This window comes from Dioscorea cayenensis, chromosome 4 (genome assembly GCF_009730915.1).
Source record: "Dioscorea cayenensis subsp. rotundata cultivar TDr96_F1 chromosome 4, TDr96_F1_v2_PseudoChromosome.rev07_lg8_w22 25.fasta, whole genome shotgun sequence".
Lineage (NCBI taxonomy): Eukaryota > Viridiplantae > Streptophyta > Magnoliopsida > Dioscoreales > Dioscoreaceae > Dioscorea > Dioscorea cayenensis.
The window spans coordinates 2,025,256-2,048,284 of NC_052474.1; the positions used below are offsets into that span (position 1 = coordinate 2,025,256).

At 34.1% G+C, this 23,029-nt stretch overlaps 5 protein-coding genes and 1 non-coding gene across 7 annotated transcripts; 3 read left to right on the top strand and 3 right to left on the bottom strand.

Annotated features, from left to right (window-relative positions):
* Positions 1-335: 335 nt before the first annotated feature.
* On the bottom strand, positions 336-2,276 carry LOC120259423 (ER lumen protein-retaining receptor-like). Of its 2 annotated transcripts, none has more exons than XM_039267025.1 (7): positions 2,126-2,276; positions 1,782-2,047; positions 1,564-1,679; positions 1,390-1,460; positions 728-791; positions 577-625; positions 336-463 (listed from the first exon to the last, which is right to left on the bottom strand). In XM_039267025.1, exons 1-6 carry the CDS (start codon positions 2,214-2,216, stop codon positions 589-591), a joined length of 645 nt encoding a protein of 214 aa, XP_039122959.1. In that variant the 5' UTR covers positions 2,217-2,276; the 3' UTR covers positions 336-463; positions 577-588. The 2 variants fall into 2 exon arrangements, with proteins under 2 accessions (XP_039122959.1, XP_039122957.1); XM_039267023.1 differs by having other exon boundaries at positions 550-625.
* Positions 2,277-2,370: 94 nt separating this feature from the next.
* Positions 2,371-2,441, top strand: TRNAG-GCC. The gene has a single exon. It is a non-coding gene; the product is annotated as a tRNA-Gly (tRNA).
* Positions 2,442-2,534: 93 nt separating this feature from the next.
* Positions 2,535-5,141, bottom strand: LOC120259424 (TSET complex member tstD). Its single transcript, XM_039267026.1, has 5 exons — positions 4,982-5,141; positions 4,688-4,801; positions 3,039-3,118; positions 2,827-2,951; positions 2,535-2,748 (listed from the first exon to the last, which is right to left on the bottom strand). Exons 1-5 carry the CDS (start codon positions 5,032-5,034, stop codon positions 2,677-2,679), a joined length of 444 nt encoding a protein of 147 aa, XP_039122960.1. The 5' UTR covers positions 5,035-5,141; the 3' UTR covers positions 2,535-2,676.
* Positions 5,142-6,248: 1,107 nt separating this feature from the next.
* Positions 6,249-8,394, top strand: LOC120258248 (protein NRT1/ PTR FAMILY 8.3-like). The gene is made up of 4 exons (XM_039265604.1): positions 6,249-6,419; positions 6,511-6,574; positions 6,663-6,880; positions 6,955-8,394. Exons 1-4 carry the CDS (start codon positions 6,345-6,347, stop codon positions 8,302-8,304), a joined length of 1,707 nt encoding a protein of 568 aa, XP_039121538.1. The 5' UTR covers positions 6,249-6,344; the 3' UTR covers positions 8,305-8,394.
* A 5,028-nt stretch (positions 8,395-13,422) lies between these two features.
* LOC120258136 (protein NRT1/ PTR FAMILY 8.3-like) lies at positions 13,423-15,924 on the top strand. The gene is made up of 4 exons (XM_039265486.1): positions 13,423-13,594; positions 13,702-13,765; positions 13,861-14,078; positions 14,160-15,924. Exons 1-4 carry the CDS (start codon positions 13,520-13,522, stop codon positions 15,183-15,185), a joined length of 1,383 nt encoding a protein of 460 aa, XP_039121420.1. The 5' UTR covers positions 13,423-13,519; the 3' UTR covers positions 15,186-15,924.
* A 446-nt stretch (positions 15,925-16,370) lies between these two features.
* LOC120258204 (SKP1-like protein 5) lies at positions 16,371-17,895 on the bottom strand. The gene is made up of 2 exons (XM_039265563.1): positions 17,837-17,895; positions 16,371-17,056 (listed from the first exon to the last, which is right to left on the bottom strand). The coding sequence occupies exon 2, from the start codon at positions 17,053-17,055 to the stop codon at positions 16,525-16,527; it is 531 nt and encodes a 176-aa protein (XP_039121497.1). The 5' UTR covers position 17,056; positions 17,837-17,895; the 3' UTR covers positions 16,371-16,524.
* Positions 17,896-23,029: the final 5,134 nt, after the last annotated feature.

Consider the following 23,029-nt stretch of genomic DNA (forward strand, 5'->3'; position numbering starts at 1 on the left):
AATGGACAAACATGTGTCAGAGACATGCACACCCGAAATTGATCATCCAGTTATAATTAAAAATAAAAACATAAAGTATAAAATGATATTATATGTATTTTAAAAACTTATGACCAAATTCAATTTTTAAATTCTAAAATTTTTAATTTTTCAAGTGTTTATAAAAGAAGACATTTACCTTGAGTATATATCAAGTGTTTTAGGGGTGTGTACATATATCCCCAAATAAAGCTCAAGTATCATCAACAAATTCCACTTTCCATCTCTTCTTTTTTTCTCTAATTATTTCTTCCAAACAAAGATGGCAAAAATATTAAAATAAATATCTCGAACTATTAATGTGCTCAATGATATTTAATATAAGTAAAAATCACACAAGTTTCGATAAAACAGATACACTAGTGCACTTGATTTTGTTCTTCCGTCACACAATGATCACCAAATTTCTCTGTTGAAGTTTAACCTATAAATTTGCAAGAAAATTAATCAGAAAACTCAATGATACATTGAAGTTCATGTGCAGAAAGCAAAAGGCCATAGATCCTTCACCAAAACTGTAATGGTGAATTGTTGATCCTTGATGCCATTTCATTCAGGGAGTTTCAATCTCTCATTGTTTCTCCAGCTAAGAATGTAAATAATAATGATTAGTTAGAGTGAATGTTAAGTTGTGTACTTAACTATCAGAGGAAAAATATATATACAGAAAAAGGATGACAGCAGATACCTCTTTATGTAGTAGTAAAAGAAATCGGCATAAAGAGCTGTTTGAACAAGGCCGGCTATCCAAGCTGTTGATCACAATGCCGAGATAAATCTCATTAAAATATATACACAAAATCACTCATGCTAGATCAGTTAATTCATCTCACTTCTTAGTTCTTACCACATGCGAAAACTCAGAAACCAAGAATTTTAAGTGGCTTACATGTTTTGGTAAACAAAATTACAAAATGAAAGACGATGTTTTGCTTAATCAGCAAAACCCATTGAGAATTAAAGAGATCAACATTGACTCTCATTAACAAGAAGCGCAATCGAGAATTACAGGATGCATAAAAAAACGATTATGGAGATATCTGTTTGAACATGTAATGCAATAGAAAAATATCATATCTATAGTAAATTCAGATAGTTCTCTAAATTAGGTAATGCCCACTCTTGTTCATAACACATGTATATTCCAGAGTTCATGCTTTTATGACCTTAACCTGGTTCATATTCAATCCAATTTATGGCAAAATTCAAAATGAATAGTCAACAGGCTGGCAACAAAAACAAGCCGGTCCTATGTTTCTTGTCATATTTCAGAAGCTAATTAAACATTGTTTGTTTGTGATCAGTATGCTACTAAAGAATGAATAAAATTTCAACAAAGACACAACTCACGAATCCAGCGAACTACATCCTCCGCAAAGAAGCGATAAATCCAGTTTAAAAGATACAATGCCCTATAAGCCCTACAAATTGCAAAACAAAGAAGTCAGCAAGCAACATAAATCAAACACAAAAATCACAAAACAAGCTCATAGCTTCAAACAACATTCATATCTATATATGTACCCCAACATAAACACATAGTTTCCTGTCAAGTTATCAATGTTGCTGGAGCTCTGCAGCAAAACAAGTTGTGGCAAGATTGCAACAGCTTCAAGGTAGATTGAGAAAGACCACAAGACCTGCCGTTTTTCATATGGTAACAAACATAGTAACCAAACATAATAATACATACACTAAAAAAGCTTCTTTTTTTTTTAATAGACAAAAGGATGAAAAATTACCTCAATGAAGGTGAACTTAGGATTGATGAAAAATGCAAGGACAGCACAAGGGAGGATGAGGAAGTAGTGCTTAAAAGTATCAGAGTCCTTGTTGTAAGTCTGCTTGACAACCTTGTGATACCTCATGTAGTAAACAATGGTGATGGAAGTGGCAAGGAAAACAAGTTTGAAGGGAGTGTTGTAGAGAGAAAGGGGTCTTGTAAACAAGTCAAGATAACGAGAAATGAAAACAAGGACATATAAATCTTGTGTTTTGAGAGAGATGCCTGTGGACAAAACGAGATTAACGATATAAATCATGATGATAGAATTACAAAGGATTGAAAGAAGAAAGCAGCAGGCACCTGCACATGATTTGGTGGTGCGGATCTTCACAAGGAGAATGATGATGCTGAGGAGATGGGTCAAGTCTGCAAGAAGCCTGAATGCGTTCATGCCTCTCTCTCTCTCTCTCTCTCTCTCTCTGTCTGTGGCTGGAGAAGAGGAAAGAGACCAGGAATGGGAATGGTGGCACTGGAAAGAGAATTCCCAAGTCTTTGGTGGTTGACAATTTGAAGTATAAAAACTATCACAACTAACTTTGACATGAGCACCAGTGGTCTAGTGGTAGAATAGTACCCTGCCACGGTACAGACCCGGGTTCGATTCCCGGCTGGTGCATTTGATTTATATTTTTTTATTTTTTGTATTTTGTATAACATTTTTTTTTCCCTAGAGTTATAGTAATCACCACGACAGAACAACAAACACAGATGACAAATAAATGCATGTATTGTCTCAAATCACAGCAATGCTAGAAATTCATACTTTTCTCAAGGATGATGTTTTAGGATAAACGTTCATCACAACTTAAGATTTATGATATACAACGAATTTTGAAAAGATCAACATCGGATCAAACATCAGTAGGAGGTTTCAGCCTTATCAATCTCTTAACTCTGTCTTTGTCTGTGTTCTCCAGCATGCCCTAGTTTGTATAGACAAGATCTTTTATAAATGATCCATAAATAATCAAGAGTGAAATTTAGAGAGGCGAGAAATTTACCTTCCAAACAATTTCATCCAGGCACAGGCATATCTTTCCATATTTGTCGAGGAAGATGCGTTCCGTGGGAGGTTTACTGCACACATCCTTGACAGCTGACGTGATTGCAAAAATCGCTTCCGCCACTTGATCTCATTCAAACAAGGAGAAAGTTAATGTTGGATTCAAGGCCTAATGCTTAACATTGAAAGAATGTGAAGTAGTATACTCACAGGCAAGTTCATCATATTCATCCTTGCCAACAACATAAATGCAGACATCTCCAAGTATGGTATATACGATATAAACCGACCTAAAAGACACACTTTCTGTCAATTATCAACTATGAAGAATGTAGCAAGAAAACAAGGGTAGATATCTATTTCATTAGGTAAAACATGTGGTTTAAAGATAGAAAACAATTCATCTGCTACAAGTACTATGAATAACCACACATGAAGTTAAATTATGTTATAAATCAAGTGTCAGGCCATCCAAGTTGACACCAGTAGGCACTCAATGTGGCTGCCGAAAGGAGTTATGCCTGAATCTGGACTATAGATTGGTACACTGCACTGGTCAAATAAGGTCCTATTTTATATAGCACCAACTTGATCTTCTAAATTTCATGCCTTTCCAACTTCCTTCATCGGTAACCCACACGCTGGAATTGTGCAGGATGCCTCGATAAAAGACTGCCCAATATCTTAGAATTGGGTGAATCAAGCTCATCAATTTCACATTGTATTAAAATAAACCTTGAACTGGACATTTAATTTCACCCAGTTACTTTTTTGGATATCAATAATAAGTTCTGCCTCTTTAAGAAATAAGAATATTCATTTTTCCTAAATAATAGCCAATTGTGAATGCAAATTACCTATAATACTTCTAAATTAGCATGACAGACTTGTTTATATTTGGATTTTGTATCTCACAATACCCAAATTTGATGGGATAAGGTACTCAGATCAGCTTCCTTGATTGCTCCCAATAACTTTTCACACTGGAACAAGTTATAGACAATGACAAGAACACTTCTCAAGGTGTTAAATGAACCCATCAGTTTAAAGGCAGAGTGTGATGCCTCCCTTATCTAGTACAAGAAGACAACTGAAATTTTTCATTCTGCCTAACCCTATCTCAATGTAAACATTTCGCAAATGGCAATGATGCATGATATACAACAAAGAAGGGTACCAACCAAGACCATTCAAGGGTAAATAACTTAAAAAACATCTCCAGCAATATAGGCCTACTTCAGTTTAAACTGTATGACTTGCTAAGAGAGTTATAATAGGATTTATGATTTATGAATGCCACAGATTAAACAAATTCAATTAGACAAGAAGTCCTCCCATCATGAAACATGATTATGGTGCTACAAATTGCAACATATCCCCCTGAACAAAGAAAAACAATCCAAACTCATATTCCTCTCTGAAGTATATATAAGATGATGCATAAAACCCCTATGAATACCAATCCTCCTACTTCATAAAAAAGCTACAACACCCACGAACCCAATCAAGTGTATCCAAATGATCAAGAACTCTGCTAGCAACTAAATAAAAGGATGTCTTCACCTAATACAGTTTCAAATGAAACCGTGCAGCAATCCCCCCGGAACAGCAAAAGATCAGCTTTCCAATACATGGTAGTCATGAACTAAAACAAAACTACGCAACCAAGAGTAATTGCTAACAGATATCCTGTTAACCTTAGCTAGAGCAATGACAAAAAACTAGTCTCCCCACATAGAGAACGCTTCATTTTCAGCAAAAGCTAATAATAGTACCACCAATGCCATTTTGTGAAATAGATAACATTCAATTATTCCACAGATTGATAATCAGCACCAAAAAGATCTTTTTCCACATACTTGTGAGACGCAACAAAAAGCTCCTCATTCTTCGCTCCTTTCAGATTATCAGCTCCAAGCTTGACCAAGAAAGATCGCCAATGCAATCGCTCTTCCGACGGAACTCCATGAAAACTGCGTCACAGAGCGAACAATACATATGAATCAAACAAAGTACATCCTTAAAGATCTATCTTGTTCTCCATTAAAAGATCGAACATACATGAGAAATCCCAAACGGATCCAAAACGTAGAGATCTACATGGGCTCACAAAATTCTAGGGTTATTCAGAGAGATCTAGAGAAGAGAAGTACCGCTCGATGAGGATGTTGCCCTCGCTATTGGAGAAGAGCACAGCGAGCAGCATCTCCGACGACCACCAGAGATCTTCAAATCAGCAACGACAACGAGCTCCTTTGATTTTGGCCGAAACGGAAGAAGAGCGAGTCCAGGCGAACGGTGCTTTGAGATTCGGTTCCTAATGATTGCACTGCAGCTGCTATATTCGGGTCGGATCCGAACTTAACCCGGATCCGTTTGTATAATTTATCATATGATTAATTTTAAATATTTTATAATTAAGTGCCACCTTTTATTTTATTGTTGTGACTTGATTAATAAAAAAATATAAATCTTTTAATAATTTTTAGATATAACTGAATTGGCAACCGATAAAGCAGGTGATACATAATCATTCATTATTATTTTTTAAAATTGAATAAATCACCCATATTATATTAAAAAATAAATATAATAAATTAGAGATACGAACATACAAGAGTATGACTTACAAACCATCGCACTTTAGGTGATTTAATAATAAAGTAAAAACAAGTGAGAAAACATACCATATTTTCAAGAATGAAAAAAAAAATCATATGCCCATAATTGCTCTACTAATTCTGAATCTTAAGGTATTTAATTAAGTTTATAATTGAAATGGAGCTCACAAAAATACTAAAAAATATATAAAAAAATCAAAAATTTTATTTGATACTAATCAAAGAATTATTCAACTTAAGTCTATGTAAATCCTAAGAAACATATAATTAATTTTAGTGAGAATTAAAACTGGGTGAGAGGATAATGAGGATTCATAATTATATTTTCACTTGTAAAATATTCTCTGATTATTATAAATATAATTTTCATTAACATCTCATAATTTTATTAATTTTTTAATGTAAAGGTCAATGAAGACTGTTCTTACCAATAAAAAAATGTTTTCTACTTGTGCAAATTGTCTCTTCAACTTCGAGTGAAAATGATAACTCAACTACAAAATCAGCATAATTTAAGTGGAGAATTGCCGTTTGATTTCAAACTCTGCAGGTTGTTGTGATTCTCTGCCGAAGTTACTGGATTTCAAGATTTAAATAACATTTCCTAATGTTTCATTTAAAAAATATTCGGAAGTAGTTGGTGGCTCACATGTCATATCAAACTGTCAATTAAGTTAAATTTAATAATCCCATCATTAATTAAATAAATATTAATAAAAATAATTCATTTGATGGAAAACCTGCCAAGTAATAAAGCCCATCAGCTCTTGCTGAAAACGTTGACTTTCAAAGATTACCACGTATTTCTTCATGGCAAGACAATGTTACCTCCTTCGTTGCTTTCATTTTGTCCATTCCCTGTGACTGTGAGTGCATTGCTCCATTCTCTGCATCAATGGAAGAACAAGTTGGTCATCATGTTGCTCTAATGGACCACCAGAGCCTGTTGCATGGAACCAGAAACACTCAGGTTTTTCTTGTTCTCTATATATATATATATATATATTGTTAAAAAAAAAAAAGTGATTTTGATTCATATATAAACGCTTCTTCAAAAACAGGAAGGTCTAGATGTGAAACAGAGTGGGAATACAGAGATCAAGAGAGGTCCTTCCATAATATTAGGTATGATGTGTTTGTGTTGTTATGTTTTTGTTGAACATCCAAATGATAAAATTAGTTTAACAACTACTCTTTTTTTATGGGATTGCAGGATTTCTTTTCTTGGAAAGTTTGGGGTTTTATGGCATGTCTACTAATCTAGTTATATATCTCAGTAGTATTCTCCATGAAACCAATGCTTCAATTGCAATGAATATCACAACTTGGACTGGAACAAGTTACTTCACCCCCTTTCTTGGTGCTCTAATTGCAGACTCTTACTCAGGGAGTTATAAGATGATCTTGTTCTCATCTTTGCTGTACTTGATTGTATGTTATGTTCCTGAATCCATTGACAGCAAAATTTATCGATTTCTCAACAGTTTGATTGTTACTTATTGCAGGGTATGGGAACAATCACATTGTCGGCTTCGATTCCTTACTTTAAGCCACCACCTTGTGAAGGAAATTTATGTCCTCCGGCCAACAATGTTGAGAAGTTAATATTCTACTCTGGTTTATACCTCATTGCCTTTGCCAGTGGTGGTATAAAATCATCGTTGCTTCCACTCGGTGCAGATCAATTCGATGAAGATAACCCAACTGAAGTGCAGAAAAAAGGATCATTTTTCAATTATTTCTATTTCTGCATGAATGCTGGTGCTCTTGTTTCTAGTACTGTTATTGTGTGGATACAACAGAATATAGACTGGGGCATTGGATTCGGTATCTCAACACTATGTATGTTTTTAGCATTAACATGCTTCCTTATTGGAACATCTACTTTTAGACTGAGAGAACCGGGTGGTAGTCCATTAAAGAATGTCTTTCAAGTTTTGGTTGCTTCATTCCAAAAACGAAAACTCAAAGTGCCATCAGATAACATATTCTTGTATGAAGTTGAAGACAATAACCTCAATCCTCGAAGAATTCATCGGCTTGATCACACTGATGAGTTCAGGTGCTTAGACAAAGCTGCCATTGTATTGAATTCAGACATGAAAGAAGTTGATTCTTGGAGTTTATGTACAGTCACTCAAGTCGAAGAGTTTAAGGCATTACTACGGTTGTTACCAATATGGGTAACTGGCATCATCTACTCGGTCACTTATGCTCAGATGTACACAACTTTTGTTGAACAAGGAAAAGCAATGGAAACCAGACTTGGTTCTTTTTCCATCCCTCCGGCCTCTCTTTACGCCTTTGAAGTACTTAGTGTCATGCTCTGGGTACTACTCTATGACACAGTTATTGCAACAATAGCTAGAAGATATCTCGGTCATGGGCTCACTCAGCTTCAGAGAATGGGAATTGGCCACTTATGCATCATCGTCGCAATTGCAGCAGCTGCAATCTTGGAGATGAAGAGGAAGGAGAGTGTGAACAAAGGCGAACCGATAAGTATACTAAGGCAACTCCCTCAGTTTTTTCTGATGGCTTGCTCTGAAGTGTTCACTTACATCGGCCAGCTTGAGTTCTTCTATGATCAAGCCCCTGATAGTATGAAAAGCATGTCGACAGCTTTATCATTATTAACAATATCATTAGGCAATTATCTGAGTTCAGTCATTGTGAGCCTCATCGCTCTTGTAACGACATCAAGAGACTCTGCCGGATGGATACCTGATGATTTGAACAATGGACATCTTGATTATTTCTTCTGGTGGTTAGCAGGGTTCAGCTTCTTGAACTTCATGGCCTACATTTCTTTTGCAAAGAGGTTCACAGTACTGAAGAGAAGAGTCTTTGTTTGAATGAAGTCTGTTGAACACATGTAGTTGAAATAAAAAATCACAAGGTCTATTGTAACTTGTAAGTGGATTTGGCGCAATATTTTTTAAATGGCGAAGATCTCATTGAGAAATAAGTAAAACAACTCCAAATTGTAACAACTCCAAGAACTTTTGATTTAAATAACATTACTATAGAAAACGATAAATATTTTATTTATTACCCATTTTCACAAAAGAATTAATATTTATTATCAATCAAATAAATGCAATGAAACTGTTTTCATTACTAACATCACATTTAATGTAAACAAAAATTTAAATGTAATAGAATATTGTTTTGCAATTATTTAATAAAAATCTTAAAAAACATTTAAAACTATTTTTTGAAACACTCTGAGGGGAGATTATATAACTATAATAATAAGTATGAATATATTTAATGTTCAATAACATTTACATAGATAATTCAAGTATAAATTCAATGTTTAGAATTGTTATAATATAGTCACATCTAGGTAATATAATTCTTATGGCTTGCCATTTCAGCTGCACTTTCATCGGATAATCTTTGCAAACTGGAAGTTGTATGTCTAATTTAATTATCTACTTCTTCAAGATGCATATTCTTACAAACTCTAAATAACATGTCACATTGACCCTCCACTTTCTTATATAATTATGAATGGCGTAACATGCTATTACTTTAAGATGTTGTCTTGAAGACTTATATGGAGGCATTAATTTTAAATTTTAAAATTGAGCTTTTAATACGCCAAAACAATGTTCAATTGTCATCCATTAAAGAGAAATGTCTCTTTGTGACCTCTTGAATGTTGAGTTCTATCTCAATATTCATAGACATGATATCTCTCACCCCTTTAAAGTGGTAAAAAGCCTCCATTGAAGTATATCCAAAGTCTACAAGATAATATCATCTTAAAAAAAAATGAAACATTAATTTAAACTTGAACAAAGTAATTTATTTAAATAAAAATAACAGACACCAATGCAAGAAATATTCTAAAGCAGATATATACCTCTACCATGGCATAAAAAATTAACTTCCAAATTGGTAACTGCATCTAACAAAACTTTTGCACCTTGAGCTCTGTCTTCCCATCCTCAGTAAACATAAATGAACATCATGTTGAAGTCACATATACATAAAACATTTTAGGTGATGATTATTTTTCATCCTCTATATGATGTTTGCTTCTCGGCAAAAACCTAAGCACTTATATGTATACCATCAATCAGGGGTGGACCCACATGGGTGGCAGCCCGAGCTGGCCGGCCGGAAAACCTTAGAAGAATAGTATCCGATGAAGGTTAAGCCTTAGATTTTTATATGAATATTAATGTTTAATAATATTTTGTTTGTATCAAAATTATATGTAATGGATATGTGATTAATTGGTCTAAGGGAGCTGGATGATAGGGGCTCACCATAGTTCAAATCCTAGATTTTGCAATGTTAAGTTTTTAATAATTTTAGTAATTAAAAACAAGTTTTTTTAAAAAATTTGTGGAAATTTTAAAAATTATAAAAAAACAATGTTCTCAACTTTATGATTTTTTTAATAATTAAGGAAAAAAATTAAATTGATAATGTGGCATGACAAATATAAAGAATTTTAGTAATGAAATTTTTTTCTTATTTAAAAATTATTTAAATTTTAAGTTTTATTAAAATTTGAAAAATTGTTCAAAACATCCCTCACAATGATAGTAGTTGACTTCAACCCCCTTTTACCGTGAGTTCTGGTTCCGCCACTGGTCGTGGTTGGACTGAGGAAATGTCATGGTTGGGCTAAGAACGCCAGAAAATTAAAAGGTGACGAATATGAGAACATTGACTTTTATTTAAGCCGGGGCTGAACTAAATTCCTAGGTCCACCACTGCCATCAATTGCACCTATCCAATTCTGATTCAAAGATAAAACAATTATAATCAATTATACTTATATTAATGTCAAGAATAACATTTAAGTAAAACAAACTTTCATTATAGGTAAAAGCTTACATTAAACCAAGGATGGCAATGGTGTCATTTTTTACATGGTCAGGTAACTCTCTACATTCTTATTTTATGAGCTTTATTCCCCAATTGACATATTGCTCTCACAGAATTTTCTTAAAATAATAAGTCACTGTTTGCATAGATGTTGGAAACAATATGCAGCTACTCTATGTTTAAGTTGTTGCTTATAATGTATAAAAACATTGCAATCTTCTCTTCCAACATCAAATCTCTTGAATAATGCAAATAACTTTTACTCCTTAATTCATCACATAAATTAATTAATAAAACATGATTTTTCCATTTGCAACAACAATTCATGACTAGTAGTTCCTGATCCATGTAAGAGTTGATGAATAAGTATAGGTGTAGATGTATAAATTGAAAGCTTATAAAGAAGTTGCTTTCATATTTGCAAATTATAATGATGATGAGTATCTCTACTAATTCAGATTCATCTTCAAATGAATCAAATGAAACAACTCAAAACTAGAGATGCCATTACACACAAAATCTGTTAAACTTCAATTATGTTTCATAAATGACATACATCTTTAGTTTCTACACATTGAATTGGAAGATAATGGATATGTGATAATTGATGATCTCGTGTTTTATAACCAAAATTTTACATCATTATTTCCTTAATATAATATACATTAATCACATGAAAAGCACACAAAGTAAGTAATTATCGAAGAAACCGAGAGAATGTGGAACATAAGATACATGTGGAACATTTATTTGTTGAATGTGTTTTTACGGATAGAATCTGGAACTTCTTCTTTCATACTTTTGGTTTACACGAGACTATTCCTTCTATTCCTAACGTATGGACCTCCTGGATACCATCCTTAAATGCTAGATCTCGGACTTTGTGAGACCTCAGTGCTAGAGCCATTTCTAGTAGATTTGGCTAGAGCGAAATAACCGCTTTTTTCAATCAAATGCTTTACCTTTTTTTCTACTATTATTCTTAAAGTTGTTAATACTCTCCTCTTTTGGTTTTCTACAGCTCATCATGCATAGCAACAAACCTTATCAGAAGCCTCAGATCAAGCGCGCTCTCAGCTTCGACAAGAGTCATAGGTCTTCCCGGCGATTCAGAGTACAACATGAACCAGGAGTAATTCACTTCACCTTACAGCTAAGACATGCCTGTGTCTCCAGACGGTTGCCTTCGTTGGTCTTGCTGCTCCCCCTCAGTTCCTAGTTTGTTCTCCTTTTTTTCTTCTTTTTTCCCTCATCTCTGGTAAGGGTTCTATATTTCAGCGTCTCTTATACTTTTCTTTCAGGCTTTCATGTTGCTCTTCTTGTTTTCCTCCATCTCCATTTTAATAAATCAATGGTTTATCCACTTTTATTTAAAAAAAACGAGAGAGAGGATGTCTGAGAAGTGAAGATTAAAAGCTGTCGATTCGAGACTGCCCGCCAGGGCTACCCGCCCGCCAATAAAAATGGGCGGGTCGGGTTGATCTTTTACAAGCCCGCCTGGAGGCGGGCCTAAATGGGCCAACCCGTGCGGGCCGCGGGTTGGGGCGGGTCAACCCGATGCCCGCTTCTAATTTATATATAATATATTTTATATAATTTATATATATATTGATATTGACATATTGTTAAGGATTTAAATTTTGCGATTGTAATGGATGTTTTTATTTTGTGATTTGTTAATTTTGCTAATTTTTTGTTGATTGTAATGGATGAATGTTATAATTGTAATAGATGTTTTATCTTGTGGTTTTTGTTGTTGTTTTTTTTTTAAACAATTTTGTTGATTGTATTTTTGTAATAGATGTTTTTATTTAGAGATTTTGTAATTATTGTTGATTTTGTTAGGTTTTGAATATTATAATGGATGTTTTTATTTTGTTAATTATTGTATGTTTTAATTTTTTTAATTTAGTTTTTTTATAAATTTATAATGAATGTTTTCAATGTTTCAGTATATTACAATATTTATAAAAAAATAAAAAAAAATTAATTATTTTTGATTTTTTTAGGGCCGGCCCAGCCCAACCCACTAACCCAAAAATGGGTCGGGGTTGGCATTTTTCTTCAGCCTCGCCAGCCCTGCTTTTGACCTGGTCTAGTGGAGATGAGTGGGAAGGAGAAGTTGGAGAAAGTGGTGGCTAGTGGCCAGGAAAGAGAAAACCTCTTAGACAAGATTAGGATTATTTTTATAGATTTAAAAAAATTTAAATTCAAAAATTTAGAAGTTGTTTTGAATTTTTTTATTTTAAAGCATTTTTTTAGTTTTTGACTTTTTAAAATAATCTAAAAAAAAATTTATTTTATTTTTTTTTGTTTAAAAAGATACAAATATTGTCAAAAACAACAATGGCTCTAAGCTGTGATGTGTAAAAACCACAATAGGTTAGGTCATTTAATAATAAAATAAAAAATATGACAATTTTTAAAAAATAACTATCGAGAAAAAAATGTTATTTGTAATTGCTCTTAGATTGCGTTTTTAAATACAAATATAATTTATCCATTTTATTAAAAAAAATAAAACTTTCAAAGGATTTTGACCGCATTCACAATTGAAAGAGAACTCTCACCACCATCCAGAAAGAAAAAAAAAAATCTACAATTGATAGTTATCATACAATTCTATAGTTCATATATTTTTAAATTCCACAACAGAGATGACAAAAAAATATATAATCAATTTTAGTCATAATCAAAATTGGTGGCACGATGCATAATTATATTTTCACCCCCGTAAAATATTCTTTGGTTATTATAAATATAATTTTCATATTCATCTGATAGTTTTATTATTATTATTATTATTTTATGTGAAGCAATGAAGGTAATAAACAGTGTTCCCACCAATAAATATTGTTTTCTATTTTTGCAAATTGCAACTTCCACCTCAATTACATAATCAGAACAATTTAAATAACATTTCCTATTGTTTCTATTTTTGAAAAAAAAAATATTCGGAAGTAGTTGGTGGCTCACATGTCATATCAAGCAGTCAATTAAGTAAAATTTAATAATCCCATCATTGATTAAATAAATATTAATAAAAATAATTCATTTGATGGAAAACCTGCCAAGTAATAAAGCCCATCAGCTCTTGCTGAAAACGTTGACTTTCAAAGACTACCACATGTTTCTTCATGGCAAGACAATGTTACCTCCTTCGTTGCTTTCCTTTTGTCCATTCTCTGTGACTGTGAGTGCATTGCTCCATTCTCTGCATCAATGGAAGAACAAGTTGGTCATCATGTTGGTCTAATGGACCACCAGAGCCTGTTGCATGGAATCAGAAACACTCAGGTTTTTCTTGTTCTAACTTCTAACTCTTCATATATATATATATATATATATATTGTTAAAAAACAAAAGTGATTTTGATTCATATATAAACGCTTCTTCAAAAACAGGAAGGTCTAGATGTGAAACAGAGTGGGAATACAGAGATCAAGAGAGGTCCTTCCATAATATTAGGTATGATGTGTTTGTGTTGTTATGGGTTTGGTGAACATGAGAACATCCAAATGATAAAATTAGTATAACTACTACTCTCTTTTATGGGATTGCAGGATTTGTTTTCTTGGAGAGTTTAGGGGTTTGTGGCATTTCTACTAATCTAGTTATATATCTCAGTAGTATTCTCCATGAAACCAATGCTTCAATTGCAATGAATATCACAACTTGGACTGGAACAAGTTACTTCACCCCCTTTCTTGGTGCTCTAATTGCAGACTCTTACTCAGGGAGTTATAAGATGATCTTGTTCTCATCTTTGCTGTACTTGATTGTATGTTATGTTCCTGAATCCATTGACAGCAAAATTTATCGACTTCGCAGTTGAAGACAGTTTGATTGTTGCTGATGGCAGGGTATGGGAACAATCACATTGTCGGCTTCGATTCCTTACTTCAAGCCACCATCTTGTGCAGGAAATTTATGTCCTCCAGCTAACAATGTTGAGAAGTTAATATTCTACTCTGGTTTATACCTCATTGCCTTTGGCAGTGGTGGTGTGAAATCATCATTGCTACCTCTCGGCGCAGATCAATTCGACGAAGATAATCCAATGGAAGTGCAGAAAAAAGGATCATTTTTCAACTATTTCTATTTCTGCATGAATGCCGGCGCTCTTGCTTCAAGTACTGTTATTGTGTGGATAGAACAGAATATAGACTGGGGAATTGGATATGGTATCTCAACACTCTGTATTTTTTTAGCATTCACATGCTTCCTTATTGGCACATCTACTTTCAGACTGCGAGAGCCAGGTGGTAGTCCATTAAAGAATGTCTTTCAAGTTTTGGTTGCTTCATTCCAAAAACGAAAACTTAGAGTGCCATCAGAAAACAGGTTCTTGTATGAGGTCGAAGACAATAACCTCAATCCTCGAAGAACTCATCGGCTTGATCACACTGATGAGTTCAGGTGCTTAGACAAAGCTGCCATTGTATTGAATTCAGATATGAAAGAAGTTGATTCTTGGAGTTTATGTACAGTCACTCAAGTCGAAGAGTTTAAGGCATTGCTACGGTTGTTACCAATATGGGTAGCTGGAATCATCTACTCAGTCTCTTATGCTCAGATGTACACAACTTTTGTTGAACAAGGAAAAGCAATGGAAACCGGACTTGGTTCTTTTTCCATCCCTCCGGCCTCTCTTTACGCCTTTGAAGTACTTACTGTCATGCTCTGGGTACTATTCTATGACACAGTTATTGCAACAATAGCTAGAAGATATCTCGGTGACGGTCATGGGCTCACTCAGCTCCAGAGAATGGGAATTGGCCACTTATCCATCATCATCGCAATAGCAACCGCCGCAATAGTGGAGATGAAGAGGAAGGAGAGTGTGAACAAAGGCGAACCGATAAGTATACTATGGCAACTCCCTTAGTTTTTTCTGATGGCTTGCTCTGAAGTATTCACTTACATCAGCCAGCATGAGTTCTTCTACGATCAAGCCCCCAATAGTATGAAGAGCATGTCTACTGCCTTATCAATGTTATCGATATCATTAGGCAATTATCTGAGTTCACTCATTGTGAGCCTCATCGCTCTTGTAACGACATCAAAGGGATTCTGCCGGATGGATACCGGATGATATGAACAAGGGACATCTTGATTATTTCTTCTGGTGGTTAGCAGGGTTTAGCTTCTTGAACTTCATGGCCTACATTTCTTTTGCAAAGAGGTTCACACTGAAGAGAAGAGTCTTTGTTTGAATGAAGTCTGTTGAACATATGCAGTTAAAATAATAAATCTCAAGGACTATTATAATTGGATTTGGCGCAATACTTTTTAATGGCGAAGATCTCACTGTGCTGTTTGTGAACATTCATTTCAATTTATTTTTTTCCCATTGTGCAGCTCATTTGATAGTACATCTTTATAATAATTGGCATGAATGATATCATCCATGGGCAGAGGAAGTATTGGAAAGTCAAAAAGCAGCGATGCAGGCATTATTATGTTCTACACACATGGATTTAGTATGACTTGTAACTTATTTTACTTGTTTTGGCATGGATTTTTTGTGCATGTTTTGAGAAGCATGTAGATTTTCCTCTTTTTACTGTCAGTTCTTATCAGAGAACCAGACAAGCTGCTTTGTAATTAACAGATAATTTAATAGAAATTCAGACTGTTACTTATTGTCAAATTACTGATCTTTTTGGAGAAAAGTTTTGTGGTATGATCTCAAACAATATGCGAACTAATACTCAAGAGTCAAGAGTACTGATTTACAACATTTTTCTGGACATTGACTGATCTTTTCTTTTCTGAAAGATTATAGTAATTTGTTCACCAGAATGCATGTTTCATGTAAATAAACAGCTGTCTTCAAATCCTGTGTCAAATTTCAGTATTTGACTGGAAATTCAAATGATATGGTTTACTTAATGAAATCAATCATCAGTTATTTACTGTGTCACTATGAACATAGATAGTTAATTGGAACGACATCATATAAATGAAACCAAAATGTCATAAGTAACCAAGTTTGGAGCTTTCAGATAATCAAATTTGCATTATTTTCGAAACCAAAATGTCATAAGTAACCAAGTTTGGAGCTTTCAGATAATCAAATTTGCATTATTTCAAGCTAAACTTTTATTGAAACCATTCCCAAACATCCATCTCTAAACAGCTCACAAAAACCTACACTAAAACAACCCAGAAACCAATGAACAACAAGCACCATCAGTTCTCTAATAAATCAAACTGCAACAATGTCAATCAAATGCCCACCTATTCTCTTCTCGGACCGCTGCCTCTTCATCAGGAGTGAAGTCATTTGTGATACCAAAAAAACCCCTCACTTGCTCAACATTCATGTCCCTGATAGCATCGGCGACAGCCTGGCAAGCGAGATCAAGCAATGGCTTGCAATCAAGATAGTTTGCAACCATTATGACGTCAAATAACACACTGCTCGACGTGTCTTTCACAAAATCTCTGTCAAATTCCCCAGCATCCTTATCAGTCTCGCTCTTCCCGACATGGTGTTTCCAGTACTCCAAAACCTTCGAAAGCACAGGAGCAGTCACATTAGGCAGAGGAATGCCACCCTCGGTACATCCATCATCAATCATGTTGCTAATCATTTTAGATCCCCTAGCAAGCAATTCATCCACCAAGAACTCCTCCCCTTCAGCAGACTTAAGCAGTATCTTCCTTTGAGCAGATGTCTCAGGGGCAGCAGGGACAACAGCATCAACACCAACTCCCTCTTGAATCTTCACAGCCACTGCTTCACTGGCCATTCTGAAAACAAGAACATTATTTTGATTGATGGAAAACAGAAACATAAGTAACAGTTCAAAAGTCACAAAAAGATAAATTTTTTTTATTGTTACTATCCTAAGTTTACTCAAGCAAAGTAAGCAAGATATTGAAGAAATTTGCGAAAACATGAACAATGGTTCAAATATTTTGATCCTAAGCACATGATGATCAAAAAGATGATTTTGCTTAATTTTTTTAAATTTAATCAGGAAAAGAAAGATATCAATCAAATGCTCGAAAATTTAAGAGAGGAATCAGTGAATCAACAATTCCAAATTTTGCTTGATAGATCTAGAAAAACAGGGATGTTAGCATGTGTCAATTAACAAGAAGATCTTCTAATTCTAAAATTTCAAACAAGTTAAGAAATTTTAAATTTTTACTCAATATATCGAGAAAACATAAGAGTAGGTCAAACAATTGAATCTACCATGTGGAGATCCAAACAAGGAATTTTTTTCCCTTGAATTTCCCAAAAAAAAAAAGAAGGAAGAAATTTATCAAACACCTAAAACTTAAGAAATGACTCATTAGATTAAAAACTCATTTAAATCAACACTGCAAGCTCAAAAGTGCTCAAATTTAAGATCTACTCATCGATCAGTGATTTTGAGGGGAAAAAAAAAGAAAAGAAAAAAGAAAGCTGACCAAGCACCAGAATTTGTGAGGCCTTTGAGCTTTGAGAAGCACCTCAAAACCCTAACCCTAATTCCTTGGGGAAAAAAGAAAAGGGCTAAGATTAGAGCAGTGTATGTATACCTGAGAAGAGAGCCGCGCAGAGATCGATGATAGCGAGGAGGAAGCTTGCCCTCAAAGGAAGTCTTGTTGATATTTATAGTTATAGAAATTAGAAATTATGATTTTTTTTAAATACAAAATTATATTTTATTATTATTATTTTATTTGCATATATTGTTTCATTTGGTTAGACTATGTTATTTTTATACTATCTAATTTTTATTTCCTTTTATATTTACATAATGTTTTTTTTTCCTCTTATTTCAGTGTTTTTTAGTGTAGCTTATGTGTGAATAAATGTTTATATTTGGGAGGGATGGAGTGAAATTAGTAAAAAATGAGTCGATACAGAGAATGAAAATCGTAGAAACAAAAAAAGAAAACGACAATATTTAGTTGATCAATGATTGCAGTCAAATAATTAAAAAAACAACAACATTAAGTTAAAGTAGATAATGAAAATCATAAAGACAAAAGAGGAAGACGACAAGATTCTATTGATTAGTGATTGCAATCGGACAATGGACTAATGTTTTTGTTATTAAATAGAGATGAAAGAATAATAAAAGAGATGAAAAATCCCCTCTTAAACTAGGAGTTGATGACAAGGGTACACAAATCACCCATGCAATAGAGTGGTAGCTAATTTCTCTTCCAAGTGGAAGATTAATTAAGAGTTCAACTCCCTTCTAATGCAATGATTGAAGGGTCGCAATTTGTCCACATTTTTTTTTTTTGGCAAAAGAAAGCCAAAGCTAAAAAAGAAAAACAAAGGAGAATTAAAAAGCAAGCTTCAACCGAAGCGGTCTTCCATCCAATGAGGCCGATAGCCTGGTGGAAATTGTTCATCATCTGCGTGACTCCAGGTCAAACACAGTAAAGTATGGAAAGGATTCCAACTATTCTCGATGCATAAGTTCAGAGCTTGGATTATAGCTTTAATTTCGGCCTTGATGGGAGAGTCAGCAATGAAACCACTGGCTCCTGCAAGTAAGATTTTGTTAAAGTTAGAAATGATAACAAAGCCTAATCCATAATCCTAATTTTTCAAGTTCCATGAAGCATCAATGTGAACAGAGATGATAGGGTGAGAGTTTCTGAATTTAGAGTACTCCCTTGATTTAATCCTAGTGGTCTGGTCAAAATCCGAACAGTAAGAAAGAGCTTTGTCCGTAGTGGTGTTAAAATTTGGGCACCACTTCTTGAAGATGAGATTATTTCTCTCTTGTCCACATTTATAAAACAAAATAGAAATAGTGCATAGTGAAGAGAATGCCATGAGATTCAAGCTTTTTTTTAGGAACATTTACTCTAACTACAATTACTATAAAAAAACCATAATGGATGAATACTAATAGAATCATCATGTAGAATTCTTTTTAATAAAATAGACAAGTCACTCATCTCAACCAATGTGAGAAAGATTTGATTCCTCGACCTTTCCATCAGGAAAGAAAAAAATCATCATCATTCTATTGTCATATGAATATCATTATATAAAAATTGTGTCTCATAAAACACAATATCATAGATTTAATACTATGACAAATAATGAGAACATATAACTTGCAATTTATTTGTCCAAAACAATGACTAATTAATATATATATATATTGAGCATGAGCATATTATACAAATTTTAGATTTTGTGAGACGATGTTAGTCATGTTAAATAGTTAACCAAGAATATACACATGGGTATCAAGTTATTTCCGTTAAAAGAACATTCCTTACAACAAGAATATCTTTTGCAACAAGTGACACGATGACACCAACATTAACATAAATACTATTACTATCTTGACAATAGTGTAACATGAAGTATACAATTTCTATAATGGCTAAAGTTTAAATGATATGAAAAATATCTATTTCTTTTATATTTGATTTAATGGTTAGAAAAACGATGGATAGAAAAAAAAAGAGTGGATACAAAACATACGGAAGAGAGTACAAAAGCAAAGAGAAGGGGGAAAAACATAGGTACATAAAGGTTCATCAAAAGTGGAAACAACAAGGTACAAAAGAAAAACTGCCTCTAGGGGTAGAGAGAGCCTCGTCCTAGGGAGAGAGGCACTGAAGAAGGCTACATGCTAGCTGGTGGGTGTTTGGGGGCTATCATCAAGGCCATGAATGGAAGGCCCTGGAAACTGAATACTCTTTCTTTACCACTCCAGATGAATCCTCCAACTTTTTGTTTTTTTGTTTTTTTGTTTTTTTTTTTTTTTGCTTTAAGAGTTGCAAATACCCAAAAGATGAACAAGTGACTGATTGTCAGAATTAGGGAAGATAATGAAAATGTTTTATAATTAAAAAGGCAATCATTTCTTCCAAGCTATATTTGCCAAACAATAGCTTTTGCTAAAAGTGACCAAGCCATCCTTTTTGTAGGTTATAGCTCCTCGAGCCAACCATCCCATAGGCCCTTCATGGAGTTTGGGATCCTGTTGCTACCTAGGACCCTAGTGAAGTGACTCCAAATATCAGTTGTGACTGAGTAATGTAAGAAAAGATGATATGTAGTCTCGATCGCACTATGACATAAGATACAAGTGATTGTCAGTAGTTTGTTGCATCTTCGAGAGGCTAGATTGTCTAGGGTGGGGATTTTGTTATCCCAGATTAACCAGATTAAAGATATTAATTTTCTTCAGACATGTGTTCTTTAAGATGGTTGATGCTATTTTACAGCGTTGTCCCCCCATCGATTAGGAACCTATAGAATGAGCATACGGAGAAACTTCCATTAGGCGTCAATCTCCAACTACGATTATCCTTCTTGTCCCTTGAAACTGTTTGAATTTTTTTCAAAAATACTCTTAACATTGGCCCGGGAACTAGGTTAGTGGAAAGGAATAGGTCCAACAAGTCTCTAACTATGCCTAAAGGGGATTTTGCAGTTTAATGCATTCATGGTTTATCCAAGAATGCATTCGTCGATTTATCCACTATTTCAAAAAAAATGATGGATTTAAAACTTAAGTTTTTCTGAGAAAATAGAATATATCAATAAATAGAGTTGGTGGATCTCACCTAAATTATAAAGACCCGTTGATTTTTTTTTTCTTTTGGATAAACCTCAAAGCTAGTTAGGAGCGTAATGTTTTTAATTTTCACTCATAATATATATATATATATATATATATATATATATATATATATATATATGAAAACCTATATATTATTGAACAAATAATAAACTTCATAAATAATATGTGAATTCACTGCTGTATAGAGTACCTAGCTTCCAAACAATTGGGGTTGCTTTCTTGGAGTACTTTAGTAAAAATTTGGAAGTAAGCGGTATTTTTTGCTTCCAAGCAAATTGGTCTAGATTGTTCACTCACAAAGATGTTGTTGACCTAACAACCCTAGAAGCTTACTTTTACCCTCGCAAAAATCAAAATGGGCACTTTTGAGCAAGGGGCGGACAAGGCACCACGGCTAGATGATTCCCATTGCTATTCTTTCAAAAACATTGGTCATATATCAAAATTGATCTCTTACATCTTTGTGAGGACTTTCACTGTGGGAGGCCCAATGTAGAACGAATAAATTGGGTGAACATTGTCTTAATCACTAAAAAGACAGAAGTAGTGGAGCCAACAGAATTTCGCCCGATTAACCTAATAACTACTCTCTTAAAATCATCTCTAAGATTCTAGCAAACCGTCTGAATACGGTAATCAACAAGCTTGTAGATCCCATCAGGACGGCTTTCATAAAAGGAAGGAGTATAGCACACAACATCGTAGTAGGAGAGGAATTAATCTTCAACATCCAAAATCGCAACCTCGCATGGCACATTATCAAAGTTGACTTTTCAAAGGCCTTTGACATGGTGCATTCTTGCAAGGATTAGAGACAACCCTTAAGAATTGCCGCTCTATGATTTTGGGCTCGATAGATGGTTTGAAGGAAAAACACCAAGGGATGTGTGGCAGAAATTTTTCTTGATTTGTAAAATCCTTTTATCACGGTAATTGATTTCAACTCCCTTTCTGGATCGTTTCCTAAACAGTCATCTCCATGGAATCCAATATCAACTGACAACAATGCTTATTAAAGGTTTGGACACCAAGTGTTCGCGTTGGGATAAAAATGGGAACTTCATCGTTAAGTCCTTACACTTTTCTAAATGCCGGAGGACTTAGGAGCCTAGTCAACAATTCAATTTGGAAAGGAGACTGCCCCCTCAAAATTTAAATCTTCAATTGGCTAGCCCTAGACAACAAGATCTTAACCCTAGATAATTTAGCAAGACGAGGTTGTAACAGCATCTCCACATTCACCTGTGTGCTTTGTTACACAGCGATTGAGACTGCGTACCACCTACTCCTGAACTGCCCATTTGCATCAAGGATTTGGTCACACTATTCTGCCCTTTTCAATGTCCCAAACATGGCAGCCACCCTTGAAGAGATTTGGACCCTTTGGGCCAACAACAGGAGCATCACTTATTTTGGTCTAGGAAACCTCCTCATTCAAGCTATTTGGTGGAATATTTGGCTTGAATGGAATTATCTCATTTTCTCATGCATGGCATTAGCATTACAACTTTCATCTATATTTAAAATTGATCATATTCTCATTGCTTGGTTAAATGCAACTCCTAAATCCCAAAAAACCACACTTGAAGAGGCACTCCTAACCATCAAAAGGAGCCTTGAGTTTGTGGGATCTTTGATCTCTGCACCATGAGAGTTGAGTACTTCCTCCTCATAAAGCGATACTCCCGACCCAGCTATTTAATCATCTATTTTCTTCGTATTATCTTCTTCGCTCCACCCCTAGTGGAATCCTAGTGATTTCTTTCTTATTTTGTTCTCTTTTTGTGTGTTTTCTCGATTGGATGTGATGTGATATCTTTGATATCTTTTTTGTTTTGTTTTGTTATTTGTCATCTTCATCTTTGTATTGTGTTTTCTTCTTTTGAAATAAATTACTAATTTATGTACTTTATTCAATGACAAAAAAAAATAATACATGGCCGTATAAGTATGTTTTATATTTAAAAGATACCTTAATTCTACCATTTGAAAGAATATATATATGCAAAGATTTCTCAAAGGTTGGAAATTATAACACCATTGAAAGTAATTTTATTTATTTGAGACAAAAATTAATTTTATTTAGACCATATATTGTTTTCCAAAATATTGAACTAATTATTATTTTATTTTTTTGTTTTTCAAAATGTGTTAACTATTGGTC